The sequence below is a fragment of the Antechinus flavipes genome, chromosome 1, assembly GCF_016432865.1.
Source record: "Antechinus flavipes isolate AdamAnt ecotype Samford, QLD, Australia chromosome 1, AdamAnt_v2, whole genome shotgun sequence".
NCBI classification, from domain to species: domain Eukaryota; kingdom Metazoa; phylum Chordata; class Mammalia; order Dasyuromorphia; family Dasyuridae; genus Antechinus; species Antechinus flavipes.
In genome coordinates this window covers 714,657,156-714,683,086 of record NC_067398.1, presented here as the reverse complement: position 1 = coordinate 714,683,086, position 25,931 = coordinate 714,657,156, and the positions used below count along the sequence as shown (strand labels likewise).

At 56.8% G+C, this 25,931-nt stretch overlaps 2 protein-coding genes across 4 annotated transcripts; one reads left to right on the top strand and one right to left on the bottom strand.

Moving 5' to 3' along the window:
* Positions 1-6,004: 6,004 nt before the first annotated feature.
* On the bottom strand, positions 6,005-7,688 carry LOC127545659 (cytochrome b-c1 complex subunit 9). The gene is made up of 2 exons (XM_051973083.1): positions 7,496-7,688; positions 6,005-6,235 (listed from the first exon to the last, which is right to left on the bottom strand). Exons 1-2 carry the CDS (start codon positions 7,643-7,645, stop codon positions 6,194-6,196), a joined length of 192 nt encoding a protein of 63 aa, XP_051829043.1. The 5' UTR covers positions 7,646-7,688; the 3' UTR covers positions 6,005-6,193.
* A 304-nt stretch (positions 7,689-7,992) lies between these two features.
* Positions 7,993-24,404, top strand: ZMAT5 (zinc finger matrin-type 5). 3 transcript variants are annotated; one of them, XM_051973081.1, is made up of 6 exons: positions 7,993-8,107; positions 15,570-15,727; positions 16,663-16,725; positions 16,959-17,039; positions 18,932-19,037; positions 24,172-24,404. In XM_051973081.1, the coding sequence occupies exons 2-6, from the start codon at positions 15,601-15,603 to the stop codon at positions 24,299-24,301; spliced, it is 507 nt and encodes a 168-aa protein (XP_051829041.1). In that variant the 5' UTR covers positions 7,993-8,107; positions 15,570-15,600; the 3' UTR covers positions 24,302-24,404. The 3 variants fall into 3 exon arrangements, with proteins under 3 accessions (XP_051829041.1, XP_051829040.1, XP_051829042.1); XM_051973080.1 differs by lacking the exon at positions 7,993-8,107 and adding an exon at positions 8,120-8,276; XM_051973082.1 differs by lacking the exon at positions 7,993-8,107 and adding an exon at positions 11,207-11,587.
* Positions 24,405-25,931: the final 1,527 nt, after the last annotated feature.

Here is a 25,931-nt window from a genome sequence, read left to right as displayed (position 1 = left end):
CTCTGGTGAGAAGGAATCTCCAGGTAGGGCCCGTTAATCTGGTTCTGACAGGTTTGGGGGGGGGGGGTGGATAGGACCATAAATTCTTACTCACTGGGAGGTAAGGAGGTGTCCGGCTAGAGACAGGAAGTCTGGATTTAGAGGATACCAATTAGGTATCTGAGATTGAACATCTGGAGTTTTATCTTCTGGAATGTCGGATCTCCACAGCCCTAATTATCTCAGTTCGAATGAGCAGAAAAGGGGGGTTGCAGCCAGGGAAACCGAGGCGGAACAATTAGGGAAACTGAGTCAGGATAATCAAAGGGAACTGTGGCACAACAAGGAAAAAGGGAGAAAGGAAAGAAGGAGGAAAGAAGGAAGGAGAAGGGAAGAAAAATGTAAGGAAGGAAGAGTGAGAGAAAGGAAGGGATAGAGGAAGAAAGGAAATAAGCATTTAAAGTTTTTAAATGTAGTCATTTGAGTTCTGAACCGTTTGGCATTTTCTTGGCAAAGAGACTGGAGGGGTTTGCCATTTCCTTCTCCAACTCATTTTACAGATGAGGAAACTGAGGCAAATAGGAGTCACACAGCTAGTTAGTAAGTACCTGAGGCCAGATTTGAATTCAATTCTTTCATATTCTGGGCCTTATATACTCTATACATTTCCTCACTTAGCTGCCCTCCCTGTATCAGGCCCTCTGCTGAGTGCTTACCAATATTATTTCATTTGATCCTCTCCACAACTGTGGAGATAGATGCCATTGTAATTCCCATTTTACAGTTAAGAAAACTGAGGCAGGGAGAACTTAAATGATTTCCTGGGGTCTAACTAGTTGCTAGTAAGCAACTGAGACAAGATTTGAACTCAGATCTCTCACATGCCAGATTCAGTTCTCTATTTACTGAGTCAAGTAGGGATAAATGCGAGCAAAGAAAAAGTCTAAGCAAAATTCTTTTGGAAATTTTGAGAGGGGAAAAAACCTAAAAAACAAAACAAAAAAATTAAGCCTTGAATGAATGAAAATAATAAGAATTTCCTAACTTTTTACCATGTGCTAACTATTATGTTAAATCCAGGGCCCACGAGAGAAAAGAACGTCCCTCTCAGAGAATTTACATTTTACTGGGGGAAACTATGATCAGTGGGATGGAGAGTGCTGACCGGAGCGTGACTCTTCCCTCTGGAAAGTTATTGGGATGATGAACTGGCCCATTGGCCCAGGGACAGTGGTAGAGCTGATTTAATTATGGCTCAGCTTGACACAATTAGAAAGGGTGTGTGTGTGTGTGTGTGTGTGTGTGTGTGTGTGTGAAGGGCATAGCTGGGGCCCCACTAGGGTCCTGGGAGCAACATGGGATGGAGACCCCAGAGTAATGGTCTCTGAGACTGGCCCCTGCTGGCCGTGGGCAGTAAGACAGAGTGAGAAGATTTCGGAGGAGGCTCCCTTCCGAGTTCTAGAGGTACCCGAGGGGTTAGGCAGGATCTTTAAGGCTCGCCCTCCTTCAGGTGTGTGCTCCTGATGTTAACTGCCTGAGATTAACATCCCAATTTCATCTAACCAATTAACATCAATTAGCTTTTACAAAGGAAGATTTACAAGAACGGAAATTAGGAAGCATTTTCTCCACCACACCTGGGGGTACGTTCTCCCCAACACAGCCTCTGTCCAGGGAGAGAACAGGTGCAAACGTAAAAAGAGCAGATCTAGAAATAATAACTAGCATTTTCACAGATCTACTATACAAATATCAATTTCATTTGGTTCTTAGAACAACCCTGTAAGGTAGATGCTATTATGATCTCCATTTATAGATGAGGAAACTGAGGCAGAGAGATGAGGGAGCTTTTCCAGAGTCCCAGAGCTAGTCTGAAGCCGGGGCGCCCTGTCAGCTATGCCCCAGCTGTTTTCAGAAAACATCATCTGGGCTTCGGGCTCCGCGTTGGGGTGGGTCTCTAGCGTGGGTCTCTGCCACCCCATCTGTGTTGAGGCCCTCAGTCTCATCTCAACGGCCAGTCAAAGTCCAGCCGGGAACCACATGGGACAAGGGCTAGACCCAGGTACAGGAGGTCTGAATTTCCGCCTCCTCGTGCCCCAAGTTCCTTGACCTTGTCCAAGTGGGCTGGCCGCAGACAGAGCACCTGGGTGTGTCTGAGGACTTGGTCGACTCCCTGTTACCCGGTACTTAGTAGGTGCTTAATAAGTGTTCACTGGTATTATGAGGGGTTCAGGTTGGGCTCCCATTAGACTGTGAGCTTGTTGCCAATAAGGATTTTGTTTTTGCTTTTCTTTGTATTCCCAGGGCTGACACAGTAGGTGTTCCGCTGACAGCGGAGGTGGACACTGCTAGGACTCTCCAGTAACTCCTTCTCGGTGGCTCAAACCAAGCAGCCCAAAAGTGTGTGAAATCCCGGCTGACTTGGGTTGGCCCGAGGGGCACCGGCTTCTCCTCCTTCCCCTGCTGTGTGTAGGGCACACCCCTACATTCCCAGGAAATGGCTTTGGCTTAATTAGCGCTGATGCTCCTGGGAACTCCCCTGGGCCGCGTCACCAAGCCCTGGTTTGTGGCCAGGGCACCCGGGAAGCCAAGAAACTCGCCTCTTCTCAGGCTGAAGGAGGCCTCGGAGACCCACTGGGACTTGGTTGGGTTCTCAATTAATGAGTGTTTTCTCTGCCTCTCGTTCCCTCCCCAATTTCTAGGATAAAATAACATCCTTGGACCCAAAGGCACAGCCCAGAGAGACAAGATCCTGGGTTAGTCCTGTACCCGGAGTGCACCCATCGCTGTGGGGGGGGGAAGAAGAGGGGGTGAGCAGCATCAGCACGGGATCCCCAGAATCGGGGTGGATCATTGCCTTAACCTCGAACCTTGAGTCTTTTGAAGTGGTTCTTTTTAGTGATTCTGACTTTATTGTATAAATCATTCTAGTTCTGCTCGTTCCCACCTGCATCAGTTCATGTAAGTTTTCCAATGTTTCTCTAAACCCATTCACACACTCAAATACAATGGCTTGTCCTGCCATTCCCCAATAAGCGGGCACCTGAACCTGTTCCCTTACCATCTTAGGGCACATGCAAATATCATGTCTTGTCCTGCCATTCCCCAATAAGCGGGCACCTTCTCAATTTATAGGGTTTTTTGCCACAGAGAAAAAAAAGTTTTTAAAAATATTTTGTATATATCGGAACTTTTCCTTCTTTGAGGCTAATTTAAGCCAATTCAATTCAACACTCATGTACCGTTATCTAGTTATTTTCAGTTGTGTCCAACTCTTCACGATCCCATTTGGGGTTTTCTCAGAAAAGATACTAGAGAGATTTGCCGTTTCCTTCTCCAGCTCATTTTACAGATGAGGAAACTGAGGCAGGTAGGGTGAAGTGACTTGCCCAGGATCACCCAGCTAGGAAGTGTCTGAGGTTGTGTTTTCCTGACTCCACTGAGTCACCTATAGAGGAGGGCCCCTAGGTGGCGCTATATTGGATAGAGCGCTGGGCCCGCAGTCAGGAAGTTCAAATCCAGCCTCAGACACTTCCTAGCTGGGCGACTCTGGCCAAGTCAGTTGATCTAGTTTTCCTCAGTTTCCTCATCTGTAAAATAAGCTGCAGAAGAAGAAATACCCGGTGGTTTTTCTGCTGAGAAACCTCCCAATGGGGTCACGAGGAGTCGGGAGCAAGAACGACGACCGAACAACAATAAAACCCAGCGCTGTCCTGTGTCAGTATTAGTCATGATCATTTGCTGTGCTCACAAGCTTCTTGGGCCAAGTTCCAATTAAAGAAACAAAACAAACAGAGCCTAAATTGGAAAATAATTACTCTGAGAATTCTCTCCGAGCACCGTTACATAATTGATTTGTTGGTCTTGCCAAGTCTGGGGGCCTTTGCTTCAGGAAGACACGGAGTGAACAAACCTTCCGAGCTCCTGGGGGCAGCCTGTGTTTATTAGACCCGGGCAGAAGCAGCCGGTGGGGTGGAGGGTGGGTGGGCATAACATTCCTTCCCACACTCCCAGAATCGGCAGGATTCTCCAAGTGTTGGGCAAGGTCTCTGAGAACGACCCCCCGTTCCGGTCCCCACTGTGACGTTCCTGGCCAGTCTGGAGATGAGGAGCTCCAGTGAAAGGAAGCCGCCCACTGTCCCAGATAGCGCCCCCGCCCCCCACTTTGGGACAGCCAGGTGGTCAAACTCTAATTTCAAACCAAAATAACCATTTGGCCACTTTCCCCCGTTGCTCTTGGGGCAAGACCGGGGAGCTCTAATCTTTCCTCCAGAGGATAGACCTTCATATGCTTGAGAGCACTCCCACTTTGCCTGGGTTCCTGTTTTGCAAAAATGCCCTTGGTTTCTTCCCCTGGTGCTCGCATGGTGAGGATTCAAGCCCCTTTGCCCTCTTGGTTACCTCTTCAGGACACTTTCTGGCTTCCCCATGTGCTTCTCAGTGTGACACCCTCCCCCAAATGGAACCCAATCCTCCTATGAAGTCAGACCAGAGGAAGGTCCAGTGGGGCTCCCCTATCTCCCTTCCTTCTTCCAAAGAACGTCTTGGCTTTTGTTGGTTTTGCTAATGCATATTGAGTTTAATGTCTACCAAGACCCCCAGATTGTCTTCAGAACTATTGGCCAGGCATTTGTACTTGAGATGAATGTTTGAACCCCAGCTGAGACTTTCCATTGACTCATTATTGCATTTTCTTTTTCCCCCCCAATAGTATTTTATTTTTCCAAATACATATAGTTTTCAGCATTCATTTTTGTAAAACTTTGTGTTCCAAATTTTTCTCCTTCCCTCGACAGTAAGCAATCTGATATAGGATAAACATGTGCAATCCTTTTAAATCTATTTCCATATTTGTCATGTGGTACAAGAAAAAAAAAAATCCTTGCATCCCACTCCTTTTGGAGGAAGATATTCAAGGATCTAAAAGCTATCGGGGCTTCCATCTCCCCACCGGCACCCTCAGGAACACTCCCCGATCAATTGCTGACGGCGTCTGCGTCAGGAGCCAAGGAGACAGAAGGCAGATTCACCACGATGGAGGGCAACGTCCCGAGTGCCCCACAAACAGGAGAAAAGGCCCTGCTCGCCGCTGCGAGCCTCCTTTGCCCTAGACACTTTCAGTATTTGAAAGTCCCCGATATTTAGGAGGATGTTTGTACCCAATCCTGGCAGCCGGGCTAATTAAATTGATTCTCAACAGGTAACATTAGTGGGTGGGGAAGCCCACTAGTGGGGAGATGTAAAAGGACGCCAAGACTTGTCAAGAGAGTGGGAGCTGGGGGGAGTCCCCCTAGAGCTTACACAGGCTCCAGTTCCATAGGGTTGTCCAGTTGGCTCATCGATTGGACTAACAAGAGCACTGAGTGACTGGAGATTGGACTCGGGGGACCAGCAAGCCGGTGGCAGAGCCAGGGACTTGAGAATTCATTTTGAATGAAAAGCAAATTTCCAGCTCAGCAGACCAATTTTACAGATGAGGAAACTGAGGTCTGGGGAAGTGACTGACTCCACGTCACTAAATAGCTCAGGAACTGTCAGGGCTTGAATCCAGGTCTTCTGATTCTACATCTGATACTTTCCCCACTAAGGTGACTCTTTCTCTTCTGGATACCTCTGGTATATACCTATGTGCATGGAGTTTGCCTCTTTAGAGAACCGAAGCTCCTTGAGGACAGAGCCTGGATTTGCCATTTCTATGTATCTGGGGCACTCAGTAGGTGCTTACTAAATGCTTGCCGACTGACTGAGCCAGGATTTGGGGAAGCAGAACCGGTGCAGGAAGCTCAGGCTGACCCTGGGATGTAGGCCCTGAGGGTTTGAGACCCCCATCTTGCATGGGGCTAGGTCTCAGACCCCACCGAACTCTCGGCTTTACCTGGGGGCCCTGAGTACACACCCACTTCCTGAAAGGGGCCACTGGGCAGAACTCGACTCCTGGTGAGATTCTTGGTGCTCCCCCCACATCCCCAGGACACCCCGTGACCCAGAACGCACAGAACACTAACAGAACCCATCCAGAGGCAGGTTTCACAGATAAATTCACATCCTATTTATTTGTAGGTTCTCAGAGCAGATGCAGCCAAAGTGGAGGAAAGAACGTCCTGAGCACCTCACGAGCAGCCTCCGACTGGGTCTTCTCTGCGCCGAGCGCCGCCGTCCACGGAGATCGGGACCCTCCCCTCGCTCTCGCTCGCGTCCGGTCTGGCACCAGCAGCTACTCCTCCCCATACTTGTGCTTTATGTGCTTCCACAGCTTCTGCATTAGGAAAACAAAGGCCACGCGCTGAAGTCTGAGTCCGAGCTTCTGCGTCACTGCCCTCCCACCTCCCAAACAAGGAGGAACCGGAAGCGGGTCCTTGGTTTGGGATAAAAACTCAGAGTCTGCCAGCCCCTAACCGCCGGACACGCTCCCAGCTGAGGAAACCACCTCAGGGCGACCTGGGGGTGACCCACCTTCATCTTTGCCCAGAGGAGCCATTTCCCCATCTCCCAGTGACAGGCTCCTTGGGGCACAGCTGGGGTCCAGGCCCCCCACCCTCAGCAGTTATGAGCCTCGAGGGGGAGGGGGCCCAGCGGACCAGAGGATCTCTTTGGGAACTTTCTTCTTCCCAAGTCAGGAATCTAACTCGTCCAGAGCAGAGCTGGAGGAGCCTGGGATCTAGGCCTTCTATCTCCTCTTACCCAGGGCCGGAAGCCCTCTGTCCACCTGGGGCCGCCGAATGGGAACCCGGGACTTGACTCCAAATTCCCTCTCATCCCCACCCGCCAGGCTGCCCGATAACCACAAAAGCAGCATCGGAAAGACCCACGCAAACAAACAGATGCAGGAGGGTCCAACACACGCGCTGGGCCCCTGGGCCAGCCTGGAGAAACCCTCGCACCCGCCGCTCCAGGGCCAGTTTTACCCTCGCTCCCTTTACCAAATGCCTGCCTGACGCCATCCTTGTAAGGGAGCCCCATGGGAAGCTTTGGGAGAAGCCACTGGAACAGGGAAGGTTGGTCTCTACAAGCGCCTTTCTCGCTCTCCGCCTCAGTTCCCCCAGGAGGAGGCTGGTCTCTCTGGGTTCCCCTTCCCCGCTCCCTGCCTCAGTTTCCCCCGCTGTAGCACCGGGAGACTGGGCCACACGGGCTCCCCTTCCCACCCCCCCACTCTCCGCCTCAGTTTCCCCCGCGGTAACTCTAGGAGGCCGCTTCATCCAGGTCCCCATTTCCTTCTGCTACGGGCTCCACGTGTGGTCGGCGGCAGGCCCTCCCCGTGCCTCAGTTTCCCCCGACGAAGGGCCATTCTCCCAGCCGTGACCTTGTGACTTTTGGCGATCTGCTCAATTTCCTGCTCTGCAAAACCAGAAACCTGACCCGTGCGGCGGTGGGGGAGGGGAGGTGTCGCGCTCCGAGCGCCCAGGCCCCGCCTCGGTTTCCCGCTGGGCTCCCGCCCCGGCCCCAAGTCAGTCCCTCAGGCTCCAGTCCTCCCGAGGCCCAAGGTCAGGGGCAGTCAGACCCCCTCTCCCGCCCTCACCCCTTGGTTGATGGTTTCGTAGAGCGCGTCGCCGCCCTGGTCGAAGGCGCGCTCGAAGAATAAGGCGCTCACGGCGATGGTGAGCGCGAAGGCGGACGACCTGCGGAAGAGGACAGAGTACAACTGCCCGAGCATCGACGGAGACACCATCTTTTCGCCGCCCCGGTCTTGTCCGCCCCTGCGCCTGCGCCTGCGCCTGCGCTTCAGCCTTCTCTTCACGGGGGTGGGACGGCTTTCTCGCGCGAAGCTTCATGGGACTTGTAGTTCATTCCTAAGTTTGGCGTCCTTTGAACTTTCCACCTGATAGTCTTTTAATTTCAACTTTTGCTCTAAACTTCTTTCCCACTATATGTAGACCAACAGATCCAAGAATCGATTTTAGAAAAATTTATTCGCTTTTACAAGCTCGCCAAAAAGAGAGGTTGAACTACATTTCCCAGAGAGCAGCGCACACTTTTAGGACGCCCTTTTGTTCTCCTCCCCCGCAGGTTCTCATTAATCCGGGACCCAAAGGCTTCCGGGAGCGGCGGTTTTACCCCAGGCTGAAGACTAGGGACCGACTACGATTCCCAGAGAGCAGCGCGCGAAGAGTGGGCGGGACTGCGACACCAGGTAACTTACCTTCGCGGGAGCGCGCGACGGGAGAGTTGGTTTCCCCCTTCCCCTTTCCCAGTGGACACTTGGGCTCGTCCTCGCTGGTTTGGGGCAGGGACGCGGGTAAAACCATCACGCTGGAGGGGGGCGCGCACCCGGAGCGTCTTCTGGAGCGGAGGCCGGGGAGGTAAGAGGGCCCTGGGCCCAGAGCAGGGACCACCGCCCGCGGCACTTTAAAGACGGCAGAGCGCCGGGGGAGGGAGAAGAGGGCGCTGTGGCCCATCGGACAGAAGTAGCAAACTGAGGCTCAGAGTGGGCGAGGGATGGGCGGAGGAAGGGGAAAGGGCTCCTGAAGCGCTTACTGGGGGCCCTGCCCTCCGCGCGCTTCCTTTCTTACTGGGCCTGGGGCTAATGGTCGGCCCGCCCCAGCCAGGGACCCCGAGCAGGCCGTTGTTGAGGACAACAGTTAAAAAGCCTCAGAGGGGAGAACTTGGTCCTGCTGAGCAGCTGCGGCGCAGCCGGAGGCCCCGAGTTCAGTCTGTGTCCCGACCCTTCCCCGGCCTCCGCGTCGGAGGAGATGGCTTCTGCTCTCCCAGTCTGTCCCCGGCGTCCACACCTCCCCGGACACGCTCCCCTGCCTGGGGCTTTGAGCGCGAGGCTGTTCTGGATTCGAGGTTCCCTACAAGCCCCCCGAGAGCTCTCTGCCCCCTTCCCCGCCTCCGCCCAGCGGCCATCAGGGATGTGGTGACCCCGCCCCCGGCTGTCCTTTCCTCTGGGACGGGGCGGACCCTCCTCTCCCTCACCCTCAGGGCACCCCCCGGGCCTCGGCATCCTCCCGTGGCCATCCCGTCAGTTCCCCGAGTCTAGTCTTCAGTCCCGGCCGCATCCCTGTCTGCCCTACCCAGCCCTGGAGACACCCTCGCGCAGAATGGTTTCCTTTCCTCCTCCGAGGGCCTCCCAGCCCTAAACCTTTCCTAAACCTCTCCTGCTCCTGAAGCCTTTGGCCCTTCGGGGACCTCCTTATTTCCCAGGAGGAAGATGCGCGGCAGGGGCCGATTGCAGCCCCCGGTGACTCATTCTCCGCCTTCTGTCCTCCACAGAGCATCTCTCTCAGGTCTTTAAGGGCCATTCACCAAACTGCCGCGGCCCCTCCTCGGGCACTGTCGGGTCCTTTCTGGCTCCGTGTCCGCCGGAGGCTCCTTCCTGAGTCACTTCCTGGCAGCCGGTGCCCGTGCCAGCCTCCAAGACCCTCTGGGTCACTCCCGCCTCGAGCCCTTTGAAGCTCGTGGTTCTAAGACCTGGGACGTCCCTGGGAAAATACTTGGGTTGCCATCGACGCGCTGCTTTAGGTGACTCATAATAACAGCTGGCTCTCCCGGGTTCTTTAATGTTTACAAAGCCTTCCTCCTCCTCCTCCTCCTCACTACAGCCCCGTAAGGTTAATGATTGTGGCTCCATTTTAGAGATTGGAAAACTGAGACTGGCATAGGTTAAGCTCCGGGCTGGTAAGCCTTTGAGATCTGAGGCAGATTTGAATCTAGGTCTCTCTCAATTCTCTAGCAGACTGAGGGGTTCGGTCTAGAAGGGAAGCAGTGAGTTCTAGTGGAAAGAAATCTGGATTTTGAGTCTGGTTTGGTTGGGACTTCAGAACCCCATAGCCACGGGACAGTTCCCTCTCCTATAATTTCATTCCCAGCCACTGAATAAGGCACTGCTCTGGGAGTCAAGAAGGAAGGAAGCACTTATTAAGCACTTGCTGTGTACAAAGCCCTGGAGTACAGATAAGACAATCTTACCTCTTCTGGAGCTCCCACCTAATAAGGTCAATGACATACATGGAGAATTCCAGCTCAAGACACAGGGAAAGGGCATTTAGGGTCCTGAGGGGCCAGCGGCGAGGCAGACGGCAAGGCCTGTTCCTGATGTCACCCCCCTGAACCAATCTCACCAGCCAGGAGACTTCTGTCTGTGACACATTCCCAGGCTCCATCACAGTCCCTCGTCACCTCATTTCCCTGCTGGCTCAGCAGGATCCATCCTCTGTGTTAGTCCCTCCTCAAATGTGGTGCTCAGAACTGGGCACAATTCTCCAAAACAGCAACAGACATTTATTAAGCTCCTACTGTATTCAGAGCCCTCTGCCCGGGAGTGGAGGTTGCTAGAAATGTGAGCTAAAACAAGGGGTTTGCTCCTGTAAGGAACTCTGTTGATGATGGAGCTAATTCTAGGGCTAATGTGGATGCTGGAGAGGTCCTCTGAACTGGGAGGCAGAGACTCGGCTCCACTCCTTGTTGCTGTGAGACATTGGGCATGTCATTTCCACTCATTAAGCTGCAGTTTATTCTTCTCTAAATGAGGGGGGCTCCGGGGTCCGTGCTACCTCTGACCCAATGACCCTGATGACCTTGCCACCTGCTGCCTCTGAGACCTTCGAGTCACATCCCCTCACTGCCCTTCATTTTCCTTCTTTTCAAAACAAAGAGGTTGACCTAGAGCAGTGATTCTCAAAATGGGTCGCTTGACCTCTTTAAGGGGATTCATGGATCAGAATGATTTTCGCACTGTTTCTAAGGCTTTCCCAGCCCTACCCCCCTCCCCTGGCCAATTTTTCCTGGATTTCAACCAGAACCGCAGGTCACAGCAGATCGAAGGCAGACGGAGCCAGGGGATCCAGCTCGATATTCAAGAATTGCAAAAATATGTACAACGACACAACTTCCCCTTAAATTATTTTCGGGAAAATAGATTTGTTTTTCATAAAAAACATTATTTCTGTTACCAGGTAATAAGCCAATTCTTGTTATTTTTAGAGAATGAAACATTTAAAAGTCCCTCAGTTTTCATTTCTTTTCTGGTAAATATCCCAGAGTGGACATATCCCGGAGAACCAAAAGCTTTTTGGTGGGGAGGTGCCGGTAATTTTGAAGAGCGTGAGCCTGAGACCACAAGGCTGAGAACCGCCGGGCCTAGTGATCTGTGACTGCCCGTCCAGCTCAGAGTCCAGGGATCCAGTGATAAGACCCCAGCCTGTTAGAGTCCTAATGTTAACTCAATGGAATTGGTAGAAACAATGCTTATTAGTTCACACATTAGAGCAAATCCTTCCAAGGTGATAACCCAATGGAGTTGGTAGAAACAGTGCTTGAGTTTACACCTTTGAGAATTCACACATTGGCTCACATTGGAGTTCACAAGTACAGGAGATCCACAGTTAACTTTGTAACTTTGTGAATTCACCCCTCCCATAATCCCACTCTCGGAGGAGGAGTCAACCTTTGAGTTCACACCTCTAAAGGAGCATAAAAAGGAGCTGAGTTAAAGAAGTCAGTCAGTTGGGAAGATTGACAGAGAGAGGAGCGACAGTTGGAGATTGAGAAGCCACCCGTGGGAGCTGAGCTAGAGGCAGAAGCTGGAAGAGCAAAAGACAAGCTGCAAGAGCTCTCGGAACCAAGGAGGGAGAAAGGCCTCTAAGAAAGCTAACCAGGCCCAAGGAAAGAGGTAAGACTTGGAAGGAGAAAGTAAACGTTTGGATTGTTACTCCTGGCTGCATTTGGAGTAATTATTACTTGGAACCGAAACTAAGGCTGCCTCCAGAAAACCTCCCCAAGAAACCTGCTCCCACAGAGAACCATCATATATTTTTAAAAAGAGAAGAAGAAACCACACCAGCCCAGTAACACAGACCATAAGATACAAACCCAGCTGAGAAGGGGAGGCTTCTGGGAGGAGGTGTTGGTTCTGATGGGCTTCGGGCCACTGGACAAGTGAAGGGGCTGGACTGGGGTTGGGGAAGCGGGCAGAGCATTCCCATCCTCGGAGCAGCCACTGGGGGTGACTGGGGGCCAGCTTCCCCTCTGGGGAGCAGCGTCTCTGTCTTGAGGTTCTCCATGGTCCTTGGCAGCCTTGATGTCTAGAAACGTGTCTTGGGCCCTTTTGAGAGAGGTGAGTTCAGAGCTGGGAAGACTCAGGCCCAAAACAACCTCAGGCAAATCCTGGCGGCCCCTACTGGTAAACTGCAAAAAAGACACTAAACTGCTTGGACCCAGGCAGTTTTCCCACCCAAGAGTTCTCTGTGATAATGAAATCGCAGGTCTAGTCCTGAGCCATCCTGTGTGCAGGCTCTGCAGCCATTTCACCTCCCTGGCATTCAGCTGAGAGCTCAGGCAAGGAGGGATGAAGGTGGGAATGAGATGGAAAGAATTCTTCGCTTCCAGTCAAAATACCCCTATTCTTCCTTCCTCCCTTCCTTCTTCCCTTCCTTCCTCCCTCCCTTCCCCTCCCTTCCTTCCTTCCCCTCCCTCCTCCCTTCCCCTCCCTTCCTTCCTTCCCCTCCCTCCCTCCCTTCCCCTCCCTTCCTTCCTTCCCCTCCCTTCCTTCCTTCCTTCCTTCCTTCCTTCCTTCCTTCCTTCCTTCCTTCCCCCCCCCTCCCTTCCTTCCTTCCTTCCTTCCTTCCTTCCTTCCTTCCTTCCTTCCTTCCTTCCTTCCTTCCTTCCTTCCTTCCTTCCTTCCTTCCTTCTTTCCCTCCCTTCCTCTTTTTCTTCCTTTTCTTGTTGCTGAGGCAATTGGGATTAAGTGATTTGCCCAGGGTCACATAGCCAGGAAGTGTTAATTGTCTGAGGTTGGATTCGAACTTAAGTCCTCCTGACTTCAGGGCTGGGGCTCTATCTACTGCGCCACCTAGCTGCCCCAGATTCTTTTTTTTTTTTTTTTAACCATTTTATTTTATTTTTTCCAATTTCATGTACAAATTTGTAACATTCTTTGTTTAAAATGTTGAGCTCCAAATCCTCCTTCCCACCTCCCTGAGATAGGTTAGACATGTGCAGTTATGCAAAACATTTCCAGATTAGTCATGTTGTGAAAGAAAACAGACCTAACCCCCTCTCCCCTGAGAAAAATAGAGAACATTCCTTTTTTTAAAGAAGTGTGCTCTTTCTCTGGAGTGGAAAGCATTTTCCACCATGAATCCTTTGGAATTGTTTTCAGTTATTATGTTGCTGAGAATAGCTAAGTCTTTCACAATTGATCATCATTATAATATTGCTATTACCGTATGTAATGTCCTCCCGGTTCTGCTCACTTCGTTCCGTCTTTCCTCATGTTCTCCTGGTTCTGCTCACTTTGTTCAGCCTTTCCTAGTGTTCTTCCAATTATGCTCACTTCGTTCCGTCTTTCCTCATGTTCTCCCGGTTCTGCTCACTTTGTTCCTTCTTTCCTCATGTTCTCCCAGTTCTGCTCACTTTGTTCCATCTTTCCTAGGTTTTCTGAAAGCATCCTGCTTGTCATTTCTTAGAGCCCAATAGTATTCCATCAAAAATCATATGACATGATTTTTCAGCCATTCCCCGGCTGACGGGCATCCCCTCAATTTCCAGTTCTCTGCCACCACAAAAAGAGCTGCTAGAAAGATTTTTGTATATAGAAATCATTTTCTTTTTCTTTTTTAATTTTTTCAGTATATAGATCTAGAAGGTCTACACGGTTTATAGTCCTTTGGGCATAATTCCAAATTGTTCTCCAGAGGGCTTGGATCAGTTCACAATTCTCCCTACGGTGCATTAGTGTCCCAATTTTCTCACATCCTTTCCAGCATTTGTCATTTCCCTTCTCTATCATCTTAATCAATCTTTTAGGTGTGAAGAAGTGTCTTAGTTTTGTTTTTTCTTAATTTGCTTTTCTTTAATCAATAGTGATTTAAAGTTTTCCTTATGTGGGAGAAGGAAGGAAGGAAAGGGAAGGACAGAAAGAAGGAAGGAAGGAAGAAAAGAAGAGAGGCAAGAGGGAAGGAGGGAGGAAGGAAGGGAGGCAAAGAAGAGGGGAAGGAAGGAAGGAAAGAAGGAGAGGGAAAGGAAGAGAGGAAGGAAGAAAGGGGAAAGGGAAGGAGGAAGGAAGGAAGAAAGGAAGGGGAGAGAGAAAGAGGGAAGGAAAGGAAAAAAGGAGAGGGAAAGGAAGAAAGGGGAAAGGGAAGGAGGAAGAAAGGAAGGGGAGAGAGAAAGAGGGAAGGAAGGAACAAGAAAGGGCAAAAGGGAGGAAAGAAGGAAGGAGAGAGAGAGAAACAGGAAGGAAGGAGAGAGGAAGGAAGAATCCTCTGAGGTCCAAGAAAGACCACAGGCTGGGGTTTCTAGGGAAGGAAGGAAGAAAAGAATTAAGTACCTACTATGTGCCAAGCACTGTACTGAGCACTTTACAAATATCTGATCCTCTGAACCTCCCTGGGAAGGGTGTGCTGCTATTATCCCATTTCCCAGTGTCACCTGACTGATTTGATTTGGGGGTTTTCTGACTGCAGCCTGGCACTGCCTGCTGTGCTCCCTGGCCCTCCTCGGCATGAGGGAGGGCATCCGTTCCCCTGTGCCCCTGTGGCTCCCCTGTGCATTGTTGTGCCCGTGCAGCCTGCAGGCAGGCCTGACTCCTGACCCGGTCCTCTGTGCCCCTTCAGGCTGGTGTGTAGACTGGCACCTGTCTCTGAGGGGCGCCCCCGGTGCCAGCGGGATGGCGACGGGCTCCTCGACATCGCTCCCGCCTTCAGTCACCCACGTCGGGCCTCTCATCCCGGCCTCCGCCGAGGCTCTTTTGAAGTCCTGGTATTTTTAGCGGGGCCCACTTCTGTTCCAGGAGCCTGCTGGGGAAGCTAGGACTTCTTTTGTTGGGCCTAAATTTACCGCCTGAGTGTTCCCGGCCTGTCGCGCTGCCAGCCTGGGCTTGGGGCCCCTTTCTGACTCGATGCTGGGTCTGTGTGTGGGGGGCAGGGCCCGGGGAGGCCGGATTCTCCTGGGCGAGTGGCAGGGACGCGGTGGGGATAATGACCGTTGGGGGGGGGATTGCTCAGGCCTCTCGCAGAGTGAGGTACCGTCACCGCCCCGCTCGTTCCCTGCCCCGGCTCCGGGAGCCAGGAGCTGTTGTCCTGTGATGCAGGGGCCCAAGGGGGGCTTAAATTCAGCTTTACAGAGAAGCCCGAGACAGTGAGGAGGGAGGGAGGCTAGGAAAGGGTCCCAGGAAAGTGGCCCAAAGTGAGAGGGAGGCTTGAAGCGGAGGGCAGGAGGTGGACCAGGGGAACCCGGGAGGGATTCGCGAAGGAGGAGGCCCCTGAGCTTTGAAGGGGGAGCAGAATCGGAGGGAATGGAGAGGTCAGAGCCCTCCAGACCCGGGGAGCGGCCTGTGAAAGCGTCTGGATGTGGGATCAGCGCTCAGAAAGAATGGCCGCCGGACCAGGCTGAGGAAGCTAGGCTGCTTGAAGGGGAGCAGTGGGCGTGGGGGCCGTACGGGGTGGGGGGAGGCTCATTTACTGACCGTCGGGTCCGAACAGGAGTGACCCAGGGCAGAGCCACGGCCGCTTCCACTCCTGGCAGGACGGCGCACGTGCCTCAGTTTCCCTGTTGTAAAATGCACGTAGGTGAGAACCACCAGACCAGATGGGCCTCCCCCTGGGGGCCGTGACCAGAGGCCTTCCGTGCAGGGCGCGCTCTCTGCTTCCTCCTAGAGCCTGAGCAGCCCCGGCCGCCGCGGGGACCATGGGGAAGAGATACTTCTGCGACTACTGCGACCGCTCCTTCCAGGACAACCTCCACAACCGCAAGAAGCACCTGAACGGGGTCCAGCACCTGAGGGCCAAGAAGGTCTGGTACGACCTCTTCCGAGGTGGGCGCCGGGAGCGGCCCTGAGCGGGGGAGGGGGGGAAGGGGGGGAGAGAGTGTGTGAGAGACAATTCCAGGGGATTCTTGGCTTCGGTCCCCGACTGGGGGAGGTGGGGGGAGGAGACGCCAGCTGGGCGCGTGCACCACGTCCGGGCTTGAGACAGTGTGGGGGAAGGGGGCTGAGGTCTCGGGGCACTGGGGACCCCCCAGAGCTAGCAGAAGCCAGAGGGGAATGGGAAGCACAATCTCGGGGCGGGGCCAGGGGGCTGGGGGGCAGCCTCGTTCCGTGCGGGTGGAGGGTTGGAGGCTGGGAGCAGGGCCAGGGACTCAGGAGCCCCGAGCCCTCACTGGGGCGCTCCCTGTCCCCCGCACCTCATCCTCCACGCCTGGTACGCGCGGGAGGGAGGCAGGGGCCCGGTCTACCTGGCAGAGCATGCGGCAGAGGGAGGAGGGGGCAGGAGGAGGTTAGGGAGGACCCAGATGCCAAGCCGCAGTCTGCGCCTTGTCGCCCCACTCAGACGTGCTCCCCGGGGAGGGGCCTCTGCAGGTGCCAGCTGTGAGGGGCAGCGAGGAGCCTGCTGGGGGGCAGACGGGCAGCCCCCGCTTCTGCCCCAGGACTAGCCTGGGTGACTCCTGCCTGAGGGGCGGCTGAGGGGCCGGAAGGAGGTGAAGGCCAGGGCCTCTCCTGGCCAGCCTCGGGCACCTTGGACAGCTCCAAGGGTTCGTTATTGCCAGAAACTGCTTGTTCTGCCCCTTGGCCAAGGAGCAGGGCCTGACTGTGCCAGGGTGTGCCCGGGGCATGGCGGGCAGCCCCCAGCCTCTGGCCCATCCCGTCCCTCCTGGAAGGGCCCAAAGCCAATGGGTCCTTGGCCTTCCTGGGTCTCTGCCCGTCGCTCTGCCCCTGCCCCGTCCTCACTGGCTCCCGCTTTCCCCGGGCAGATGCCGCAGCCATTCTGGTGGAGGAGCAGAACAAGAGGCCCTGCAGGAAGTTTCTGGAGACAGGTGAGGATGCTGGGGGCAGGGGGCACAGCCTGAGATGCTGACCCAGGGGCCACCTTCTTTCCTCTCCTTCCCCCTCCTCCCCTCCTGGGGGTCCCTGCTCCCTCCCCCTCCTCCCCTCCTGGGGGTCCCTGCTCCCTCCTCCCCTCCTGGGGGTCCCTGCTCCCCCTCCTCCCCTCCTGGGGGTCCCTGCTCCCTCCCTCCCTAAGGCCCCCGTTCCCCCCCATCTGTCTCAGGTCAGTGTGACTTTGACTCCAACTGCCGATTCTCCCACATGACGTCGGGGGACCTGGAGCAGCTGGCGGCCCAGGTGCACGGTGAGTGTTGTGGGGGGAGGGAGGCTTTAGCTCCTCTTCAGGAGTCCCCGAGGGGCTGCAGGGCGATCATGCCCATTTTATGGATGGGAAGCTGAGGCTGAGGGTGGAGCTGTGAAGCTTGGGGGAGGGGGCCCTGCCATGGGGGGGGCGGGGTCAGCAGTGGCTCTGGGAGGGATCACGGGCCTTTGGAGGGACTTTAGGGGTCAGCTTGTCCATCCCCTGCCTCTGGCCACTGCCGACTCTCTCTGGAGGCCCCAGCAGGGAGAGGTGGGCGCCTCCCTCCCCCCGCAGCAGGGAGCAGGCCGGGGGTCATGGAGGGGGCACCCTAAAAATACCCAGGGAGAGCCAGGGGTGCCCCCCCCTCCAGAGAGGGAGAGCGGGCGCGGTGAGCCAGGCTGGCCCGGGGAGGGAGGGGCAGGAGGGATGCCCTGGCCCTGCCGGGACCCACCTGCCGGGACCCCCCTGCCCGCCTCCCCCTGCCCGCCTCCGGGCCCGGGCTAGCGGCCAGCAGCCCCCGGGAGTTCGGCGCGACAGCTCCCCCTGCTGGCTGAAACTGGCCTTGGCCGAGTCCTGCCCTGGGGAGCAGCCGGGGCCTCCCCCAGGGGATCCTGGGAATCCTCCCGCTTGGATGGCGAGGAGGGAGCCCGGGCCAGCCGGGAGGAGGAGCCGGGAAGGCTCGGCCCGGAGCCCAGGGGATTCTGACCCGGAGGCTGGGACTTTCACCCCAGTGGTCACCCCCAGATCTGTGGCGGATAAGCCACGCCTCCATGAATATTCATGAGCCCGGCAGGGCGCCCCTCCCCCCAGGGCGGAAGCCCCGCCCGCGAACCGCCGCGCCCCTCGGCCGGGCCAAGTTGGGCATATGGTGCTCGGGGCCGCTGGCAGCGCCCGCTTCCCATGACTGTCTCTTCCTCTGGCGGCCAGATGGTGTTTAGCTGGCACTGGGGCGGGAGGGAGGCTGCTGCTTCCGCTCCTCCTGCCGAACCAGCCGGGATCCGCTCCCCTCCCCCCGGCCCGGAGCCGCAGCCAGCGCAGGCTCAGGCTTTCTCCCGCCCCCTCCCCATCTGGCCCTTCCCCGGACCCCTCCGGCTTCCAGCGCTCTTGTTCACCCCGAGCCTCAGGACCGAACCAGCCCCTTCTGACCTCTGACAGCGAGGGCCCGCCCCTTTCCCCTGGCCCAGATGGGCCCCTGTGGCATCCCAGCATGCACTGGCTCTCGGAGCTTCTCAGACCCCTAGATCTTCTTCAGGCCAGCCGTGTCCAGCCCTGCCTCCCCATCTTGTGCTTGTGAATGTAAAACTGCCCGGGGTCCCCCGAATTCCATCCCAGCCTCTCCCAGTTGGCTGACCCCTCATCTTGGGGGCATCGGCATATGAGGGGCAGGTTTCGGGGTGGCCGGGCCGGACGCGGATCCCCGGGGCCCCCCTTGGAGACCCCTTCCCCAACTGCCCATCGGCCACTTGGCTGAGCACGATGCCCTTCGTGGGTGAGCCCCGCCTCTGACACTGAAGTCACTCGCAGTCACTCAGGCCCCTCCCCACCTGCTGGGACCTCAGTTTGCTCATCTGCTAGATGGGCCTCCCAGCTCTGGCTCCAGGACTCTGGGCTTCCCCAGGGAAGGGGATTCTTTCCCACTCACCAAAAGGAGCCCGGTGGGGGGAGAGCCGGCCTCCTGGTGGGGGCCGAGTGCCCTGGTCTTTGTGTCAGGGCCGTACGGCACAGCCGGCCGCAGCAGTGGCTGGGGCGGGCACGGAGCCCCGAGGAGCTGGCGGCCGTGGTGCGACCTCCAGGCCGGCTGTCGGGAGGGGCCGGGGCGTCCCGGGGTGGAGGGCTTGCCCGGCCGGGTCAGATGGGCCCCTGCTCAAATTGCCTTCTCTCTTCCCCCGATCCAGAGGAGCGACTGTCCAGGGAGCAGGAGGTCGTGGAGGTGCCCGAGGGGGGCATCGAGGACTGGCTGGAGAAGCGGGCCCAGCGGCGGAGCTCTGCCCAGAGCAGCAGGTACCCACCCCGGAAAGGGGGACCCTCCCCTTCAGAACGTCCCCCGCTTCCCCGTGTGCACGCTCGGCCGCTGAGGTCCACGGGTGGCTCGGCCCGGGCCCGGCTTGCCCTCCGGGACCGGCGGCCGGGCCTTTGTGGGTCGGGCTCGCCTCGTGTCCTGGGGCTCCGCGTGTGCTGCCTTCCAAGGGAGATAGTGGCTCAGACCCCACCAAAGAGACCCCCGCTGCAGATGGTGCCGAACCATGTGGGGGTGAAGTGAATTCTGGGCCAGGACGCTGGTTCTGCCCTGGGTTGCTGGTCTCCTCAGTGTGGGTTGGGGTTCCTGGTCTTGGCCTCTGTCCCTGCCCCTCGGGGCCTCGGGACCCCTCCCATATCCAAGGCTGACCGAGAGCTTTGGTCCCCATCAGCACCTGGGGTGGGAAGTGCTGATATTATCCCCATTTTACTGATGAGGAGACTGAGATAGACGGTAGTTAAGGGGCGAGCCTTAGGGCCACCCAGCCATGTCTGAGGCTGCATTTGAACTCGGGTCTCTGTGCCCCCGAGGCTAACCCTCAGATTTAGAGATGGGAGTAAATGGTTACCGTGGGTGAGGCCGGGGATGGAAGGTCCCATGATCCTTAGGGCCAGAAGCAAAGCAGCGCGGACGCCCCTTCCTCCACAGCATCATTGCGGGGAGATGCAGACTCTAGTGTGACGTAGCCCACTCTGCTGTGGAGCTGAGATTTGGATCCGGGACCTTGGCCCCCAAACCGGGATTCATTTCTGAAGCCGGGAATGGCTGACTCCCTGCTCTCTCTTTTTTTTTTTTCTGGTACAAAACTCAGGGTTAACTCTATTGGATTACTTGCTGTCCAAGGGAGGGCCCGGGACAAAGGGAAGGAGAAAAAAATTTGGAACACAAGGTTTTGCAAAGGTGAACGTTGAAAACTATCTATGCATGTATTTTGAAAACTACCCAAAAAACCTCAGGGTGAAGTGACTTGTCCAGGGTCATACAGCAGTAAGTGTCAAATGTCTGAGTCTGGATTTGAACTTGGGTCCCCTGTCTCCAGTGTCGGGCCCCCGACCCCCTGTTCTTAAAGGCATTGGCGTGAGCCATGGCGTGGGAGGGGAGGGGGAGTCAGATAAGGCGGTTCCCCCTAGGCCGCCCAGCTCCCTTCTGTCAGAGCTGGACCGTGGAGGTGATTCTGCAGGCCCGAGAAGCGGGACCCGGCTACTGGAAGTTGTGCCCTGAGGAACGACTGGGGAAGGGACAAATGTCCAGAAATCCAGGCAGCCCCAGGAGAGCGCTGAGGACTCCCGTCCTAACAGGAGGGGTTCCACCCAGAAGGCAGCAGGGGCCCGGGGGGCCAGGGCTGGGCACAGGGAGATGAGGAATGGGGCCCCGGGAAGGGAAGGGACTTAGCATTATTGCCTCCATTATTGCTGGAAGGGACGGTCTGCCCCAGCTCTGTGTCAGGGCCGCAGATTCTCTACAGGATGCCCGACTTCCACCTGGAAGCTGCCCTTCAGCTGGTTCCCGGTTAGCTGGTCTGCCCTTGGGCCCCGCACAATAACCGGTCCCCTTCCGGGAGGAGGCCCTTCGGATAGCCGAGGGCAGCCACTGCTTCTCCCCTATGTCTTTGCCTCCCAGACTAACCGTCTGTTGGACCCGCGCTGGTCCTTAAGGATCAATTCCCAGGGCGCTGATTCCTAATCAAATGTGACTCAACAGGGAGAGAAGGAATCGGCTGAACCAAAAGCCCTGGATTCGAACCCGGCTCATAACTTGTGTGATCGCGGGCCGTGCCCTTGACCTCCGTGGCCGTGTACAGGGAGGGGCTGGGGCTGGCCGACCGCCGAGGTCCCCTCCAGACTCAGTCTAGTTTAGGATTAGGATGGCTCGGAGGGCTCTAGGTACGTCTAGAAGGTTTGCTTTTCTTCTGGAGAACTTGCTATTGAGAGCAGCCCCTGGGTGTGGAGAGTTCTTGGATTTCTTCTCTAGATCTTACGCCTCCTGACCTTGAGCAATCTGGGCACTTTTTCCCCGGGCGCCATTGGCACCGGCGCTTCCTTTGCCCGCCTCCCCAGGGTGCTAGAAGCCAGAATTCATTCTTGTTTTTAAAGGTCTGTTCCAGTCTAGAAAACCGGACCGTGAGTGGGAGGCTATTACTGTGATGACGAGGGCAGCGGCGATGGGGAGAGCTGGCCCCCGGCCAGCGCTCTCCGGTGGGGGCTCGTTCTCACGACAGCTGCCGGGTGTGTCTTGGGAACCTCGGCCATTTTTGTTCCCCGTTCGCTCCCAAAGGCGGCCCCGCCTGCGGTTTCATAACGACGCAGCCTCTGTTTTCTGTCTCCCAGAAAGGCTCGTTACAGCCCTGGCTCCTGGTCCCAGCAGCAGCAGCAGCAGCAACAACTAACCACACGGAACTGCAGCTGCTTCTCATCTGGATCAGGCAGCCTTCTCCATCAGAACTGGAAAGGGGTGTGTGTGTGTGTGTGTGTGTGTGTGTGTGTGTGTGTGTGTGTGTGTGTGTGTGTGTCAGTGAGTGTGTGTCTGTGTGTGTGTCAGTGAGTGTGTGTGTGTGTGTGTCTGTGTGTGTCAGTGTGTGTCTTTGTGTGTGTCAGTGAGTGTGTGTGTGTGTCTGTGTGTGTGTGTGTGAGTGAGTGTGTGTGTATTTTGACCCTTTGAAGGCCTTGACCTTAAACTGCAAAGAGCACAGGACCAAGCTTTAGGCCCCCAGAGCTGTCAGCACCTGGCTGTGACTTTGCTGTGTGACTTTACAAGTTCCTTGACCGTTTCTGGGCTGTAAAATGGGCAGTGGGCCCCGTTGTGCTGTTGTGCGCGCCCGCCCAGAGTGGCGAGGTGAGGTTTAGCTGCCATGCTCAGGCCCCAGCCTGCCTTGGGGAACAGAGCACGGGGTAGATTTCAGCCTGTTTGTCAGCAACGGGACAGGTGTCGAAAGGGAGGGATTTGTGAGCCTTTAGGACTACCCTGTCTTAGCCCCAGGATGATTAAGGTTCAACCCGAGTCTTCTCCTTGCCCATCTCTCTGCCACCCCCTGCCCCTAAATTCACATCTGACAGGAGAACAGAGTCTTCCTACTGAATGGACCAGGGCCAGAGCTGGCATCGCGTGCCATGGCCCAGCTCCCATTCACCTTGCTTTGACCGGCCCCTCGGAGTTCTTGTTTATCCTCCTCATGGCTCCATTCTTTTCCGCCAAAGTTGAGGTTCCTTTCTGTCAGGCCCCCCCGGGCTGGAGTTCCATCTGCTGGGGGGGGGGGGCTGGTTCTGCATTGTTCCCTCCCCCCCCCCCATTTCTGCCTTTCTGGCCTCAGAGCTGAAGGCCTGGGGGGAGGGGGGTTAGGGTGGCTGGGGAAAGGGCAAGGGGGAATGGGAGGTTTTGAGAAGATGCTCAGGACAAACACAGAGTTCTAGGCCCAGGAGAGACTTTAGAACAGGTAAGAGAAGGATGCAGCTGGAATGGACTCTAGCGGGGACCATCTAGGCCAATCCCCTTACTTTGAGGAAGTCTGCTGGCGGGCCAGTGGCCAAGGTCACAGGGCAGGCAGTAGCGGGGGCTCCCCCCGCCCCGGAGCTGCTTCTCAGAGAGTTCCTTTTGACTTCTGACCTTGAAATGACCTCTCTGCAGCCTTTCTCCCTCAGACCCAGGTGTCCCGTCCTTCCCTCACTCCTGTCTCCCCTTCCCCCAGTTCCTCCTCTTCCTCCTCCCCCACCCTTATCAGGACACGTGGTTTAGTGCCCACCCCCCAGGCTCTCCTAACGGCCCCAGCATTGGCAGAGAGCCCAGTTCACATGTCGCAGCCGCCCTGGCCCTGCTCCAGGGGGGCGTGAGGAGTTAGAGCCTTGATCACTGGCAGGTACCCCCCCCATGGTGATTCCCTGCCCTGCCTGGGTGAGGGCTGTTGGGGAGGGACTGGCTTATGGGTGGCGGAGCTTGGCGGGGGCTCGGTGCCCATTTCAGTGCCCTCTGGCAACTCTAGGGCGAAGGAAGAACCAGCTCGGACCCCCACTTCTTTCGGAGCCAGCTGCCTCCAGAGGTGGGGGAGCTTCCCTCTCTCAGTCCCTCTCATGTCTGGGCCCTGATGCCCTGAGGGCCAGCCCCTTCTCCCAGCCCCCCAGCACAGTTGGGAAGCCTCTTCAGTGACATAAATCACGTCCATAAACCACTTTACGGCCTCTTGTTGGATCAGCAGAATCCCTGCCTCATTCAGCCTGAATTGCTGCAGTAAGAGCTTAGAGAGGGGGTGGGGAGGGGGGCATGGAGAAGCTGGGCTGGTCAGAGCCTGACGATCGCCTTCCGAGCCTCACTGAGCCCCCGAGATCAGCTGATCAGTACCCCCTCCCCCAATTTACACCTGGGTAAACTGAGGCAGGGCAATGGAAGGAGGTCTGGACTCGGAGCTAGAAGCCCCAAATACAAATCCTCACTCAGCTGTGTGATCCTGGACCTGGGAGCCGTTTCCTGGGTCCTAAAATGAGGTTGCTCTGAAGAAAATGCTTGAACTTTAAAGCCCGGACCCAGGGGACTCCTGATGTGCTCATCCATAAAATGGGAATAAAGTGCCTTGGTCCCCCTCTCCCGGGCTGTGGTGGCTTTGCGAGCCTGGGGGTGCTGAGGAAATGGGCACTGCTGGGAGTCTTCCTTGCCCCAGGGGCCTTTGATCTAGAGTCTCACGTGGCTAAGCTGGGGGCCGGCTCTTCCCTGAGAGGCGCCCCTCCCCCAGCTCGTGCCCAAGAAGCCAGGGGCCAGCCGGGGTCTCAGCCCCCCAGCTTTCCCCGGATCCGTCCCGACTGACATTGGAGGGACCTTCCGGGCGGCCTCCTTGCCTGCTCTCTCAGTTGCTTCAGCGGCCGAGGGAAGAAGCGCTGAGCAGAGGAGAGGCTTGGGGGCTTATGGGACGGGGAAGGTTCGGCAGGGGCCCGCGGGTCAGTCCCCGCCCTCAAGGAGCTCCCTTTGTTGGGGGGATGAGGCGGCAGATGAAACGTGAGGGCGTAAAACGGGGCTTGGGATGGAGGGGGCGGGGCCTCCCCAGGGAGCCGGGATGGGGGGCGGGGCCTCTCCAGGGAGCCGGGCGGAGCCCCAGGGTCTGAGCTTCCGGGCTAACTCTGTGCTCCTCTCTCCTAGCGCGCTGCCGGCCAAGCCCGCGGTCTTCCAGTACCCCCCGGGGTGGCCGCCCATCCAGGACCTGCCGCCGTCTCTGCGGGCCCCGCCCCCGGGGGGGTGGCCCCCGCAGCCCGGCGCCCAGTGGGGCTGAGAACGAGGCCGCCGCCTCCGCCGCGGAAGCTCCTCCGGGTGTCTCACGGGGGCGTCAGGGACCCCCCTTGTCTCCTAGATCCCAATAAAAGGCTCCAGCCTCAGCTTGTGATGTCGTTTGCCGCGTCCACACCAGGGGGGGAGTGACCTCCGGGCCTCCGCCGCGGGGGCTGCTGGGGAGTTGGGGCTCCGGGTTCCGATCCCGGCCTCCAGGGGGCGCCTGGCCGGGTGACCCCGCCAGAAGGTGCCGCTGTGGCCTCGGCCTGGACTCTGGTCACGGCTGGCTCTGGGCAAAGCCCGTGCTGAGCGCCCCGAGCCCCGGGCACAGAGACGGCCCCTCCCGGCCTGGGGGGGGGGGGAGCCACGTGCCCCGCAGAGCCGGCGCTGTCCGGCAGCCACCCAGGACACCCGGGAGCCAGTGAAAGATGCAAGGCCAGGGTTCCTGATCTGGGCCCGGGGAGGGGAGCCCGTGAGCCCCGGGGCAGGGAGGAGGAAGCCTAAGGGGCATCCTCTGGGGGCGGGGACAGGAGCGGGAGAAGGATGTGAGGGAACCCCGGAACTCGGCGACCCCCAGCAAGGCTAGATGGGCTGTGGTCCCCTCAACTCAGAGGGAAATTCTGATTCTTTCCCGTCTCCCTTCACAACCCGGAGGATGCTGGGACGTTTCATGGACGTGGGGAGGGGAGGGGAGCCCGGAGAGCTGCAGCTGAGGGGTCTCGCACCCAGCAGGGACCCCCACCGGGGCTGGGGCCGGACTCGGGGACCCCGCCTGTACAGGCCTGGGGCTGCGGGCTCCCTCCTGCACACAGCGGGGTTCTGCCCTGTGCACACTCCCAACCAGGCTTCTGGCCAGGTCCCCACCCCCTCCTCCACGCTGCTCCCCAGAATCACCGGCTGGAACAACCTTAATCCAAGTTCTGTTTGTTCCGGTTTCAGAGAAATGAAGTCTGTCTGTTCCGCTCCCGCCGTCCCCAGCTCTGGCAGCAAAGCCCCGCAGAGGGTCCGGGGGATGGGGGATGGGGGGTGCTGGGATCTTGGGAAGGAAGGGGGGAGGCTAAGGGTGAGAGGTCCCCAAATCCCCCCTTCTGCTCCCCTTTGTCTCCCTGGGGTGGGCGTCTCAGAGCAGGTCAGCATGGAAGAAGAGGTAACGGGCAGTTTTTGTGCCTCTCCTGGGAGGGGGCTCGCCTGGAGCTGACCCCTCCTTACCGGGAGCCAAAGGCAAGAGGGAAACTCGGCACAAAGGGATCCATCTTTTATGTTCCCCCCCCCCCCCCCCCATGGTCCAAGAAAGAACAACCGAGAACACGGGCGCCCTCTAAGACTTTCTGCCTTGGGACAAAGCGCTCGTGGCCCCATCCCAGGTTCTGCTCCATCCCTGTCTCCATGTTCTCTGCCTCTCTGACAGCCCCCTCCTCCGGTGTTCAGGGCGCTCTCAGAGGCAGTGCGGTATAGTAGGCAGACCTTCCCTGTGTTTTAGTCCCTGCATCTCACTGGGGACGGGATCTCTGGTTGTAAAATGAGGAGATAATGGCTAAGGTCCTTTCCAGCTTCCAAACTTGGGAACTCCTTGATCCCTCCAGGTTTAAACTGGGCCTTTGGAAAGCACCTGGGGCGGCCCTTCTCCCCAGGAT